The sequence below is a fragment of the Notolepis coatsorum genome, assembly GCF_963971535.1.
Source record: "Notolepis coatsorum genome assembly, chromosome: 18".
Classification (NCBI taxonomy): Eukaryota; Metazoa; Chordata; class Actinopteri; order Aulopiformes; family Paralepididae; genus Notolepis; species Notolepis coatsorum.
Window position 1 is genome coordinate 76,135,201 of NC_140182.1, and position 14,666 is coordinate 76,149,866.

General features: G+C 45.2%; 1 protein-coding gene across 2 annotated transcripts in view; it reads left to right on the plus strand.

Annotated features, from left to right (window-relative positions):
- LOC311245085 (nuclear factor of activated T-cells 5-like) overlaps positions 1-14,000 on the plus strand; it is a 72,605-nt gene extending 58,605 nt beyond the window's left edge. For both annotated transcript variants that reach the window (XM_084334858.1, XM_084334859.1), the window contains exons 10-12: positions 2,331-2,515; positions 6,186-8,409; positions 9,149-14,000. In XM_084334858.1, the coding sequence (XP_084190984.1) occupies positions 2,331-2,515; positions 6,186-8,409; positions 9,149-9,525 (2,786 nt within the window). In that variant the 3' untranslated portion in view covers positions 9,526-14,000. The remainder of the gene's footprint in view (positions 1-2,330; positions 2,516-6,185; positions 8,410-9,148) is intronic.
- The last annotated feature ends 666 nt before the right edge of the window (positions 14,001-14,666 follow it).

The following is a 14,666-nucleotide window of genomic DNA, read 5'->3' on the forward strand; positions in this document are numbered from 1 at the left end:
CGGAGTAGCAATACAATCATCAAATTTGCTGACGACACAGTGGTGGTGGGCCTGATCTCTGCCAACGACGAGAGGGCCTACCTGGAAGAGGTCAAGGTCCTGGCGGGATGGTGCCAGGAAAACAGCCTCTCCCTGAACGTCAGCAAAACAAAGGAGATGATTGTGGACTTCAGGAGGTCGGGGGTCAAGGACTACAGCCCCCTCAGCATCGACGGGGCACCGGTTGAGAGAGTCAACAGCTTTAAGTACCTCGGAGCCTACATATCCGAGGACTTGACATGGACCACACACATTGACAGTGTTGTGAAGAAGGCACGACAACGCCTCTACTTCCTCAGGCGCCTAAGGAAGTTCCAAGTCAGTCAGAAGATCCTTAAGAACTTCTACTCATGTACAATAGAGAGCATCTTGACCGGCAACATCACCTCCTGGTTTGGGAATAGCACTGCACAAGACCGAAGCAGACTACAAAGAGTGACACGTTCAGCCGAACGCACAATTGGAGGGGGGCTCCCCACCCTCCAAAACATTTACAACAAGCGTTGCAAGGGCAAGGCTAAGAGAATCATTAAAGACTCCAGTCACCCGAACAACTGCCTCTTTGAACTGCTGCGGTCAGGCAAGCGATACCGGAGTCTCAAGGCGAGCACAGAAAGACTCAGAAGAAGCTTCTATCCCCAGGCCATCAGGCTGCTAAACGAACAATGAATGAACACTACACAACAACAACCACCAAACGCACATAGCACACACATCCACACGCACACACTCACTTTAAACAAACACACTGTAGCACCCACTCCACACACTTTATAGCACACACCCACTTTAAACAAACACACTGTAGCACCCACTCCCCACACTTTATATTTATTGATGAAGGATTGCACTACAACTCGTACACCTTACTGTAAATTGTACCTAAAATTGTACCTCATCCCATTTCTGCTTTGCACTAGATAGTACTGTACATTAGTACACTGCATAGTATTGTATATTATATGGTAACTCAGAACATTGTACATATGTCTATACCGAACACTGTGACCTCATTTTTCTTCTTCTAAATTACATGCTATATTATGTTATTTGATACTATCTTGTCTAGCACAGTCTCTGGAGCGTAACAGTAAGAAGCATTTTGTATGAAAGTATTCTGTACTTCTGTATGACAACTATTAACGAACTTGAACATATTTGATCTATTTATTACAAAAGATTTGCACTACATCCATACCTAATTTCCAGTGTTTTGCATTGTTTTCAAGCAATGTGGGGTTGTACCAACACTGACTAAATGTGAAGTCTGTACCACGTCCCGTTTCTGCAGTTCAGCTGAGACAATAACGCCCCCCACTGAAACAAGCCATTCTGAATTGACTCGATCTGTGACGTGTAAGAATTCTGATCTGCCACCGCCCGCCCACAATCAACTGTGATTGGAGGAGTTAGCATAACGTTGAAAGTATGAACAAAACCAAGCAGCGAGTGGAAATAATGCGGAAGTGGTTTCGACAGCAGAGTTGCCACCTTCAGCTGTTCCACTGTCTGCACTTCCTCAAAAGTGTTCGACAGTGTTCCCAACTTACGTCACGTACACGCACATATACGCACGCACACACACACACACACACACACCCAGAGACGGAGTGGGTGTGTGTGCGATTTGAAAAGGTTCCTCCATCCTAGCGTATCTGCCAGTGCAGGTGGGTGACTGTCAATCAAAGCGCATTGCGAGTATGGGCAGAGCCGGAGCCCAGCCAAAAACAGCTTGTACTTTGGAAGGGGAGAAAGTGGTGCACCAAAGTACTTGATAGAAAATACAAAACAATGCATTTTATTGAAAAGAAACCTTACAGATGTGTTCCATAGACTCACAGGAATTGTGTAAAATTGCCCAAATAGTGAACAATAGGGGACCTTTAAGTTAGCATTTTGTACCTTATTGTTTGCATTTTGTACTTTAGGTTGTACTTTAGTTTGTATATTGTATATTTTGTATAGTGGTTATTCTTTTTACTTTTCTTACTGTATCAAGCACAATCTCGGGGCTCATACAGAACCAAGCATTTCACTGTAATGTACATGTACCTTATATGTGACAAATAAAACAAAACTTGAAACTTTGAACTATTCCATTTTTCATCCCACTGACACAGCTTGGAAGGTGTCATTCTCCTTGTATTTGGTGTCTTTGATGAGGCATGGTCTTTCAAAGTTACTGAGCCATATATACTGTAATAATGTATAGGGGCACAGACTAAGTATGGCTACATGTATCCCTCAGTTTGTGTTTCTTTTAATGGTCCTTTGTTTCTGCTCTCTTTCAGTGGATACGTCACATGGCCTGGTAGTCAAGACAGAAGGGACCACCCTGGTCAAGACATGCTTGTTTGAGGAACAGATTAAATCCATGACCTCTGACCCAGGCGAGTCCTCGACTCAACCGTCCAAACAACAGGAGGTCACTCCCATGGAAGTGTCCAGTAATCCCCCATCAACAGATGTCTTCAAGGTACAAGTGATTGGTTTTCTTTCTGTCAAGAACAACGGCATCACCCACATATCCAGTCTACCCGTGTACAGGATCTGTGTATGATGACTAGGGGTGGGAATCACCAGTTTCATCACGATACGATACGATATCGATTCTTTGGACAACGATACGATATTTTCCGATATCATAAAGTCTGCCACGATACGATACGATTCGATTCAGGTGCCTGCGATCGATATGAGACGATATTATATGCCCATTTAACACAATCAGTAACATTTAAATCAACCAAAAAAAAAAAGGCAATGGAAATATCATTTGACATTTTTATTTTTGAGCTCTTCCATCCATTTAAATGAAAAACAATCTATTGTTTTTAATACAAATAGACCTCCTGTTCACTGTTAATATCCTATTCACTGTCACAGAGCTGTATTTTGGCTGGAAAAGGCATATTGGGAGTCCGAAGGTGCAGTACCGGCCAGATCCTGGTAGTGGCGCTGTCTCGAGAATGCAGTAAACCACCCTCCTTCCCAGTCCCCACTTCTCTCTGCCTATGGCTCTGGGTTAGCTTGTTGTTAACTTACGCCAGTGTTTCTCAAAGTGGGGGGCGCGCCCCCCAGGGGGGGCGCAGAGGCATGACAGGGGGGGCCTTGAGATTTATAAAAAAAAAAAAAAAAAAAATTGGATTACAGAAAATTATCACTAAAGTGCTATCTGTTGCAGCTGCACTGTTCTCCATGAAAATACCATTTCTCAAAATCTGAAAATCATTATTTAATAAAACACAGAAAAGGATCACCAAGTTACTCTGGATAAAAAAAAACTTTACAGACAACATTGAGACAAAGCTTCCTGACACATCTCCATCCAAACTCTTGGAAGAACTCTTTGAAATCTCATCTGATACCACCTAGAGAGCTAGTTTCAGAGTGTGGTGCTGAGTACCAATCATCTCGTCTCATGGCCCACCAAGTATCTCATGATGCAGCAGTTAAGGTGTTGATACCATTCAGCACCACATACAGTATCTGTGTGAAGCTGGCTTTTCACCCATGACAGCTCTGAAAACAAAATATAGGGCCAATTTGAAAGGTCACGATATTGGTGTTATTTCAATAAATTGAAACATGGCCCATTTCATGACTATTTTGTTGGGGCGAGGGGGGTCCGCCAAAGGGGGGCCTGACAGAAAAAGTTTGAGAAGCACTGACTTACGCTAACGTAGCGTTAATTTCGATCTTTAACGCGACGTGGGCATAATGGAATGGCAAGGATTGCAAAGCAGGTTCGATGCATTTGACCCGTTGCGGAATAAAACAGGAGGGACATGTTTTGGGTCGCAGAATAGGCACATTAGCCTTGCTCTAGTGACGCTCTAGACCAGGGGTCAGCAACCTTTTTGACATGGAGTGCCTGGTTGAAATATAGTTGTAACTAGTGTGCCTCAACAATATTCCATGCATCGTAATTTTTTTTTCTAATAATCAGGTATTTTTAATGATAATTTTTACATTATTACATCATTATCGTTATTGTTATTATTAACAATATTATTATGATGGTTGTATCAACCCTAAATCTGAGTTGGGGGGGGGTGAATGCAATGCAGACAAACAGCTGCATACAGTGCGACCATTTCACTCACATTTGCCCATTCATTTGTAGACACATCACACACCATCGGTGTGTGTACTGTACGTGTGCTGTCATAGCTCCACCTACAGGCCTAATGGAGAACACCAGGAGAACCAGTTTTCAATCCATAATAAGTTAACAGAAAAATAAGTACACAACCACATTATTTCAACCTAATAAAACTATGTTTATTGTCATTGTTTTAAGAACACAAGTTGACTTGGTAATACTCACATTTTGAGTAAAAAAAATGGCTTTTAACATGTGCAATGTTCAATGAAATAATAGAAAAATGAATAATAAAATGTCACAATGTCACAATGGTGACCTTAATAATGTCTTTGTTATAAGGCTCTGCAAATGTTACTGAATGATGTAGCAATGTATTTCCAGCTAAATTGAAATAAACAAATAAAGGGTCTCAATTAAATATGTGTAGTGTCACATGACACAGCACACAGATCAAAACACAGATCAGCACACAGGACACCTCAGAAGAACACAGCTTCATCTAACGAGGCGTCGCAAGGTTTAACTGAGGCTAACATGATGGCACACACACAGTGCACACACAAAGCACACCCTCCTCCTCCTCCTCCTCCAATCTCTCCACCAGATCTCTCTCTCTCTCTCTCAGCTATAGAGAGAGAGAGAGAGAGAGAGAGAGAGAGAGAGAGAGAGAGAGCGAGAGAGACATGACGCAAGGTTCAGCACCACACACAGTGGACAGCTCCCCTAGCCCTACACATACGCATGCATAATAATAATATATGCGCGATTGTGCGTAATATGCTCTATTATGCGTAGAGCCCTGCATATGCACGTTCAAGTTAACAAGCAAACCAATGTATAGGAAAATAAACAGCAGCCTACCTGTCGCGACAGTGAGATCCCTGGCCCTGTTTTGCCTGGCTGAGCTCCGTTATTTGGGGGGTGTAATTAGTCACTTTAAGCTGGACACATGCTTCGGAGTGGTCGGTTGTCAATCGACTCCGGGATGTTTTCTGACATTTCATTGATGCGTCGCTCGACACTTCGAGCTGACACTGGGATATCTTTTATCCTTGCTTTTATTTTCTCTTTATTTGGCAAGCCTTCAAACAAAACATCTGAGGTACAGATAAAAGCCTCCTTAATATACTCGCCATCCGTGAATGGCTTTCCACGTTTTGCAATGCAATGAGCAATGCGAAAGCTTGCTTCAGTTGCATGGTTTTGAGCGCGCGTGAACACTTTGAGGGTGCTGGCTTGCTTCCCATACCTGGCGACGGCACGTTTAATAGATTCTGCCTTATCCGCCTGATCCTTGAAACTTGTTTTATGCTTAGTCTCGAAATGGCGTTTCACAGACGACGTTTGGCAAACTACATTTTCCAAACAGAAAGAACACATAGCACGGTCCTTCTGAAGGTCCACAAACCCGTAATCGTCTGTCCACGAGGGCTGGAATGTCCGAGTTTGCTTTGATTTCTTAGCGGGGGTTGCCATCATGACACTGCACAGAATGCAACCTCACTGTGTGTTACCTGGCGCGAGTGAAGGGCAGGCCGGCGGGAGGCCGGCTACAGCGGAGCACATGGGAACAGCTGATTGCTGTCATAATATAGGGGTGTGCAGAACAGTCGACTTACAAAAAAGAACCTGTGGGAGGATTTCAACAAGAGATATGCGACAACAGTGCAAAACATTTCACTATAATATTTCAAAGTGAAGTAAAAAAAAAAATAATAATAATAATAATAATAATATATATATATTTTTTTTTATGCTGCCCCCCCCGCGTGCCTATGGAAATGGTCCCGCGTGCCTAAGCAGGCACGCGTGCCTAGGGTTGCCGACCCCTGCTCTAGACGCTACTGCTGTGTGCTGTTGATCCGAGCCGAGTGGATACGACACTCCATGGGATTTTCAAAATAAGAGTATCGCAATATGAATCGATCTTTTTACGTTGCATCGATCCTATTTGATTATTGATAATAGATCGATATATCGATCTGGATCGATTTATCGTCCCACCCCTAATGATGACCGTCTCTTTCGTTGTCCTCAGCCGTCCCAGGACTCTCTGGTCTCAGTCCAGCAAACCCTGGAGCTCAGCGCCAGCCCTCGCCCCGGTGGAGAGTCCTTCCCCAGCCCCATGCCCCTGCAGCCAGAGGACGTGGAGCTCCCGCAAGCCCCCTCCGTCTTCCCCAGCCTGGAGCCCCTCAGCACCATCCCCAAGCAGGAGATTTCCCCCACCACCTCCTTCCCTGTATCAGGGGACACCACCATTCCCCCCATACCCCCGGAGGTTCCTCAGCAGTTCCTCAGAGACCCCCAGGAGAGCCTCCCCCCGGAGGCCTCCAACCCCAGTGGCAGGGAGATGCTCGTGGACATGTCCCAGTTGGTGGGCTCGCCCCGGCCCCCGGCCCGACAGGCCCAGGTGCCCATGTTTCCCCAGGACGGGGTGGCCCAGCTGGAGCGGGCGGTGCGGGAGCTGCAGGCAGGGGGAGACACCACCTTCCAGCAGGTCCTGGAGGCAGCGGTGGCCCAGCAGCATCTGAACTCGGTGCTGTACAGCCCCACGCCCTCCGCCGACTCCCTGCAGCAGCACGTCCAGGAGAACATGAACAGCCTGCGCCTGGGAACCACAGAGAACCCGCTGGCCACACAGCAGCAGCTACAGATGCAGCAGCTACAGCACCGGCAGCAGATACAACAACAACAACAAATACAGCAACAGTTCCAGCAGCATCAACAGCTGCAGCAACAGCAGCAGATCCTTGACAACCTACAGCATCAACAACAGATCCAGCAACAGCATCTACAGCAGCAACAGCAACAGGTCCTTGGCAACATACAGATATCGCAGCAACTTCTACTACAGCCTCAGGACCAACAGCAATTGCAACAGCAGCAGCAACTCATGGAAGATATACAACAGCAACGGCTTCAGCAGCAACAGGTCCTGGGCAACATGCAGCTCCAGGATCAGCAGCAACAGGTCCTGGATCAGCAACAACAAAATCAAATGCTTAACAACTTACAACATCAACTACAGCAGCAACAACAGCAGCAGCAGCAACAACAGCAGCAGCAACAACAGCAGCAGCAACAACAGCAGCAGCAGCAACAGCAACATCAACAACAACAACAAAATCAAGCGTTGAGCAATCTTCAACAGCAGCAGTTGCAGGAGCAGCAGGTCCTGGAGAACCTCCAGCAGCAGCTGCAGGCTGAGCTCCTCCAGCCTCAGCAGCCCGTGTCCCTCCTGCAGCAGGCCGGCGAGCTGCTGACCATCCAGACCAGCTTCCCCCAGCAGTCCCCCTCCCACACCTCCCCCCCGCAGCAGCTCTTCCAGTCCCCGCGGCCCCTGGCCGAGACCCAGAGCTCCCAGCAACAGGTCCAGGCCGCGCTGCTCCAGAACACGCTGACCGTGCTGACCGGCGGCGGGCTCAGCGCGGAGCAGCAGTCCCCGGGCGGAGCCACCCTGTTCCTGTCTCCCGGCCCCCTCGTGGGGCAGGGCGGTCAGCCCCAGCAGCAGCTGTCCTTCCTCTCCTCCATGGAGACCACCGCCAGTCAGCCCCAGTCCTTGTTCCAGAACCAGCCCCAGGCCCAGCTGTCGCCCATGCAGCAGCAGAGCACGCCCATGGAGCAGCAGCAGTCTCCGCAGCAGAAGCAGCAGCTTTCAATGGGCCAACAGAGCTCCCTGTTCCACTCCCAGGCCAACTCCATCATCCCCCAGAGCCAGCTGGCCCAGTCCCCGCAGGCCGGCCTCCTCCTCTGCACCTCGGACATGAACCCCCAGGCCCTTCCCCCGGCTCTCCTCTTCAGCAGCCAGAGTCAGAGTCCTTCCTCCCTCTCCCCCCGGCCCCAGGACGCCTCTCCCCTGCTGTTCCCCCAGCCTGGCGCGGTGAGGGAGCCGGCGGAGCCCATGTCGTTCCAGGACCAGAGCTCCTCGGGGGGGAACCGTGTGTCCGGCGAGCCCCCGCGTCTGTTCCAGGACCAGCAGCCCATGCAGGTGGGTTCCAGCGGGGTCCCGGGCGGCCAGCAGGTGAAGCTGTTCCTGCCGCAGACCTCTCTGTCCGGCCTGCAGAGCACCATGGGCGTGCAGGAGTTGAGCGGCCAGGCTACGGGCAGCGGCACAACCATCTTTGTGGTGCAGGGCGGTGTGGTGGGGCTCCAGACGGCCTCGGCCAACCCCGGCCCCCAGCCCCCCGAGCAGCTGTTCCAGCCCAGCGGCAGTGTGGTGTCGCAGGGACAGCCAAACCTGTTTGTGTTCGGAATCCAGAATGGTAAGATATATATTTGACCACTGTCAAACTAATAATAAAGGGTCGGACCTTGCTTCAACATATATTTTCATGTTTAATGTTCCCTAAGCTGTTCCTAAGTGAGAAACCTGTTTTTAGAAGACATGAGCGATACTTTCACCTTCTCTCTTTGATTCCACAAATAATCTAAATTCTACTGTCAAGATGGTCTCTGGAAGATGTAACTCTATAGACCAGGGGTTCTCAAACTTTTTTATACCGCGATCCCATTTTATTTAGGATTTTTTTGGGGGACCCCACACTTAATGTATAGTGTAATTTCAACATGGAATTAAGGAATATCGAAATAAAAGCACACGTTGTTGAACTTGATCATGCATATTTATTAGAAAATGTTATTACAGCACTATGTTATCAATACACATTTATAAAACAAGGCATATTTAGCCAGAATATGTTGCCAGAACATTAAAAAAAAGAAAAAAAAAAAAATGTACTTGACAATGCACCGTCACCTACCCGCAACCCCAATTTGGGTCGCGACCCGTAGTTTGAGAACCACTGCTATAGACTCATGCCTACCCAAATTTGTTTTCAATGTTGCTTTCTTCCGTTTCTTGCCCGTCTTGTATGTTCGAGAACCACAATGGAAGAAAGTCTGACTTTTCTGCTTTTCTATTGGAAAGTCAGGTACTATGGGTTCAGCCTGTGCTGTTTCTTTCCCCTGCACTGCCACTAACCAACACCCTCCTCCTCTCAGACTCCTCCCAGCTGCTATCCTCGTCCGGAGCCACACGCTCTGCCCAGAGTCAGCCCCAGAACCCCGGCCGCATGCAGCCCATGCTGGACCAGTCCATGGCCCAGCCCGGCAACCCCATGCAGGCCCCCATGCACAACAGCTTACAGGGCGTCTTGCAGACGAACCTTCAGACACAAATGCAGTCCAGCTTAGAGAGCGCCATGCAGAGCGCCATGCAGACGAACTCGCAGGCCGCCCTGCAGTCCAGCTTGCAGGCGGCCATAGAAACGAGCCCGATGCAGACCAACCTACAGACACAGATGCAGAGCAGCTTACAGACCGCCTCCCCCAACATGGAGAAAATTGAGGACCTACTGGAAAGCCTACAGAAGCAGTGATGCTAGCTGTGGGACATATAGACACTGAGGAGAGTGAGTGGTATGTGACACAGGAGGGGATGAGTGTTTTTATCTGCCAATACCACAGTCCTGAAACGTCTGAAGAATCAAAGTCCCCTCGTACCCGGAACTCGTACGAGCCGAGAGCTCGCCCGAGCTTGTGTTTTGATGGATATTTGTAGTTGACTATAGCCGACAATACAACCGTATTTTGCTGAATTGATGAATCATCCTTTTGTCGAGTTATCATCACCCCTCTCGCAGGATCAGAGAGGCCTGTAATAACAGCTCCATCAGTCTCCCATATGCAGTGTTTCCTTTTTGTTTTCAGAGTGTTTTTATAATGTGAACCTAGGAGGTGAGAGGTGGAGCGGCTGGGGAGAGGAGGAGGAAAGGGAAAAAGAATGTTATAGCTGGAGAGAGGAATGGAGAGATGTGGTCATGAGAAAGAAAGACTGAGGATTGTCCAAAACAAATTAAATAGAATAGCCAGCTAAAGGTGCTGTAAGTGATATTTCCTTTGTGTGGTCTACATGTTGGAATAATAGCTCTATATTCTGACAGCCATCACTGATATGTGTTTGGTCAGTAACATGGATCTCCCAGTCCCTCCGCTCTGCAGTAAACAGAAAATAAATTTTCTTGTATCCCGTTCTCACTTTATCCAATCAGGAGAGAGAGCTCCACACTGCAAAAATGGTCTGACAAGAATAAGAAATAAAAACAAATATGAAACATAATCTGCCAGAAAATGTGGCTTGGCAAGATTTCTTGAAATAAGTAAAAAGAAATATCTAGGGTTCTGTCTGGTTGGATAAAGTGGGAAGGGATACCAGACAATAAATGTTTCTGTTTACTGCAGAGCGGAGGGACTGAGACAGAGACCCCCATGTTACTGACCAAAACACTCTATATAAGTGACTGCTGTCGGAATGTAGAGCACTTATTTTAAGAAAAGAAATACAGCACCTTAAGGATGTAACATCTGGTGCACAGAGAGATCATGTGGTTGGAAAGTTGCATCCGATGCGGTCGTGTGTTTGGTCTGAACCTCGTCTCTTAGCACCTCCCAGTATTGTGATTTAGATCCACTGGGTTCATGGAGGCTTTCCTCAGTGACTTTTTAAGAAGCATTTTGGTATGTGGTGTGAATCTTTTTTTTTTTTTTAGGTTTGTTTTATTTTCCTCAAAAGGGGTTAATAACTTTTTCCCGTTTCGTAGTGGTTGGAAGGATACTTCCCACTAGTGAATATGAAGCGTTGTGTGTGGTTTTTTATAAACATTTTATCTTAAGCACTTTATAAAAGTCTTTTTGTGTAACCAGCTAATCCTTATATCCATCCTCAGCTCTCCGGCGACCTGGCTGATTTGTACTGTGGAAAGATCTGTTTAAAAAAAGAAAAGAAAAAGGAGAGAGAAATCTAAAGCGTTTGTCATTGTAAAGGTATATATTTTGAACATCTTTACCATGCATTTTTACATTTTTCATGTCATTATATTTTTAGAAACATTTCAGAATCACTTTGTATAGATCGTCTGCTCACTGTTGAATTCCCTTTCGGGGGAAGCGTATTCAATCTCAGTGGGTCCAGTCAAAGAAAGAAAAACAACCAGAAAACAACCATTCCCATAAAAAAGCATAGATTGTCATCGTTCAGCGTGTCTTTGGGTATATGTAGTTCATATGCTTGCCTTTGTGTTAACGCGCACTGACGACAACATCTAAAAACGGCAATTTCTAGGTGGTTTGTTCGAACGAAGGATTTGCATTATATTTGCTATTTGTACTATTTACTGTGCAACCTGTGTCACTTGAGAGACCCGTGTTTTAACTTGTATTGCGTTTAGGTATTTAAGTTTTATTCGTCTCAGTGTTGATAGAGTGTGCGGTTGGAATAACTCAGTACCCGTCCCTTGTGTCGTTATGCAGGGACTCACTGGCTTAATGAAATCTCTGTTACATAGAGGTCGCCATTTTGATCCTGGCTGTGGTGCTACGTAAAGAGGCGATGGGGCACTTCTGAAGTGGTATGGATACTAAACAGTGTACACTGATATCAAGTACAGTACTGACAATAATCAGTTTAGGTTAAGACTCCTCATCTCCACGGATGGGGGGCGTACCCAGGCATACCAAAGCTCCCGCTTCGAAGCGTTATCGTCTCGCTTCGTCCCTTTTCGAATATCATCGTAATGTTTACTCACTCATAGTTATTTACTCATTTTAAATTATGCAGCTGTTATATGAATAGAATTTTTTTTATTTGAATTAGAAAAGGTTGCGTTAAGGTACGTTCCTTCATAGATTAATTAAACTCCATGAAATTGATACTCGTTTAAAAAAATTCAAAGTTGACCTACTCTGTTTTTTGATGCAAAGTAAATACTGTACTTTCCATATCTGAAACAGCAGCTGGTTTGACGTTATCACACAAGCCACTTTTGTGAGAAATAGTCAAATGTCATAATTGTTCACATGCGTTTGTTTACATTTTCATATATTAACTATTTTGTCCTGCAAATGTCAGCGATCCATTTTGAAGTAATTTATCTTTTTTAGAATTTCGTACCCATTAATCAAATCGTAGAGTATTTTTATAAGACTGAAATGTTTTTTTTGTTTTTTTTACACATAGCACAGAATATCATTGTTGATAAGATTTGACTGAAATCAACTGTAGGTTCTCTTGTCAGGTGTGTGTGTAGCTAAAACCGGATGAGTAATGAAATGGACATAACGCAAGCGTGTTAGAATAATAGTTCCACTGCCGTTAAAAAAATTAAATTGATTCACATCATACCGTACCGTTATCACGTCTTGTATAAACAAGACACTATATGGGCCAATCTATTAAGTGGGCACATTTCAAATTTTTTACTGACCTGTGTAAATGCATCTCAAAATGGCACTTTGGCTCACCTGTAAAACTGTAGATCAGGTCACGGAGCTTAATAATGATGTTTCCTAGCATTCCATTCCTCTGGGAGGTTTAAGAGCACATTATGTAACGGCACATAACGGCGGTGCCCTCTTAACCCTTTCACTACCACACTACCAAAGGTTAACCTTTCACTACCACACTACAGGCGGTTAAGTCTGTAGTGTGGTAGTGAAAGGGTTAACCTGTATGTCATGTCGCAGTGAAAGGGTTAACCCTTTTTTAGTGTGGTAGTGAAAGGGTTAAGCCATACCAACACAGAAAGGTGGTTCACTTTCATGAATGTAAATGTTACCTCATGGTGTGAGGACGAGAGCTTGCTCTGCATCTTAACATCGGACCAATTGCAGTTTTTTTGGAGAGAATTTCTTTGGGCAACCTATTGGCATTTGTACATTTGTGAGATTGTTTTGTCTTGCGTAAAAAGAAAAAGTGTGATTTCATGTTTCAACATCCAGTGCTTTTGTTTTGATCCAACGCATCGCTCAGTAAATAGACACAATCTGAAATCGCCACCTGAAATGTTTAATGATTGTGACAATAGCACACAAATAATCTTCACACAAGATCAGTCATGTAAAAGAAAATCCATGTATATTTAAATGTGAAATATACCGCAGGGGTATATTGGATCTAAGTTGTGATGCTCTCAACAGAACTTTGTGTGCCTTGATAACATTGCTCTGCCATGTTTTACCCGGTGTCCCCTTTGTGTTGTCATTATTATCCGATTCTCAAAGGAACTCTTTCAGCCGCTTTTGAGATACCGGCTACCGAGATACATTTCATTCTATAAACAAAAAGCGAATCTTCTGCCTCGCCTACGCCAACGCTGTGTCATTTTAATGTTGTTTTTAACATTCTCTCTCCTTGGAAATCCCATTGAAAAGATATCAGTGTGATTACGTTTCAACGTAGACAAACTGCTATGCAGCTTTAACCAACCGAGCATCGACTTGTTTGTTGTGTTTTTTCTGGGGTTTCTTTGCCCACGTTTTTCACGCCTCTTGAGATTGGTAAAAGGTGAGGAGGGTAAAGAAGGGACAAGGCGACGTTTTTCCCCCGCAAGAGGGTCTCCCACGTTGATGTGCTTGTCAACATTACTGTTGTTGCTGTGAAAAACGCTCGACTCGAGGTCAAAAAGGAGCAGCCATGACGATACGATTTTAATACTGGTTGTTGCCAATAAGTGTGAGCTGTATCTTTGTGTGTAATCAGTTTGCTCACTTTTCCTAGATATCTTTTCTCTATTTGAAGTTCTTCCCATCGGTTTCCGTTCCGTATCTGTTCTCCGTGTAGCTTTAGGGTCTATAGCCTTAAGACCCTGCAGCAGGGATCGAGGTCAACTCCAGTGTGTTACCATACATCTGAACAATTAACATGTACTTTTTGTCTGGACGTTTGTATACTCTTCTTTATATCTGTAATCCTGCTGCTACATTAAATAAATTAATAAAGATTTAAATGGTGTTGACACTCCTTTCTTGGTTCAGTTTTGTACTAATACAGTCAGTCCATAAATATCTTATATGATCAACACAATCTTCATCATTTTGGCTCTGTACACTACAATGGATTTGACATGAAAGCTCTTTGTACCTCATTGAGAGTTAACGGCAACAGATTCCAAATGCAAATACCACACACTTGAAATGAATGAGAGAATAACACCTGGCCATGGAACAGCTGAGCAGCCAATTGTCCAATTACTTTTGGTCCCTTTAAAAAAGGGGGGGGGGGGGGGGCAGCACATGTAGAAACTGTTGTAATCCCTACACCGTTCACCTGATTTGGATGTAAATACCCTCAAATTAAAGCTGGAAGTCTGCACTTGAAACACATCTTGTCCATTGTGGTGGTGTACAGAGCCAAAATTATAATGTGTAGCTTGGAATGAGATGGAAACTTGCATGATTTTATAATGTATTCCCTTCAATCCCTGGTATTATTGAGTATAAAATATCTACTCAAAGCATGGCTACATGAGTCCGTAACAATGCCCCTGTTACGTATAGCTGCGAGTGCCGTCCTTTGGATTAGACGCTAAACCGAGGTCCTGACCCAGTCGTTAAAGAACCCAGGACTAGTGATGGCGAGATGAAGCTTCATGAAGCATTGAAGCTTTCCACCCAATAGTGTCACTCATGTGCCGAAGCTTCATGGTGGTTCATTTGCTCCACTGTGCCATCAAGTGGACAATAA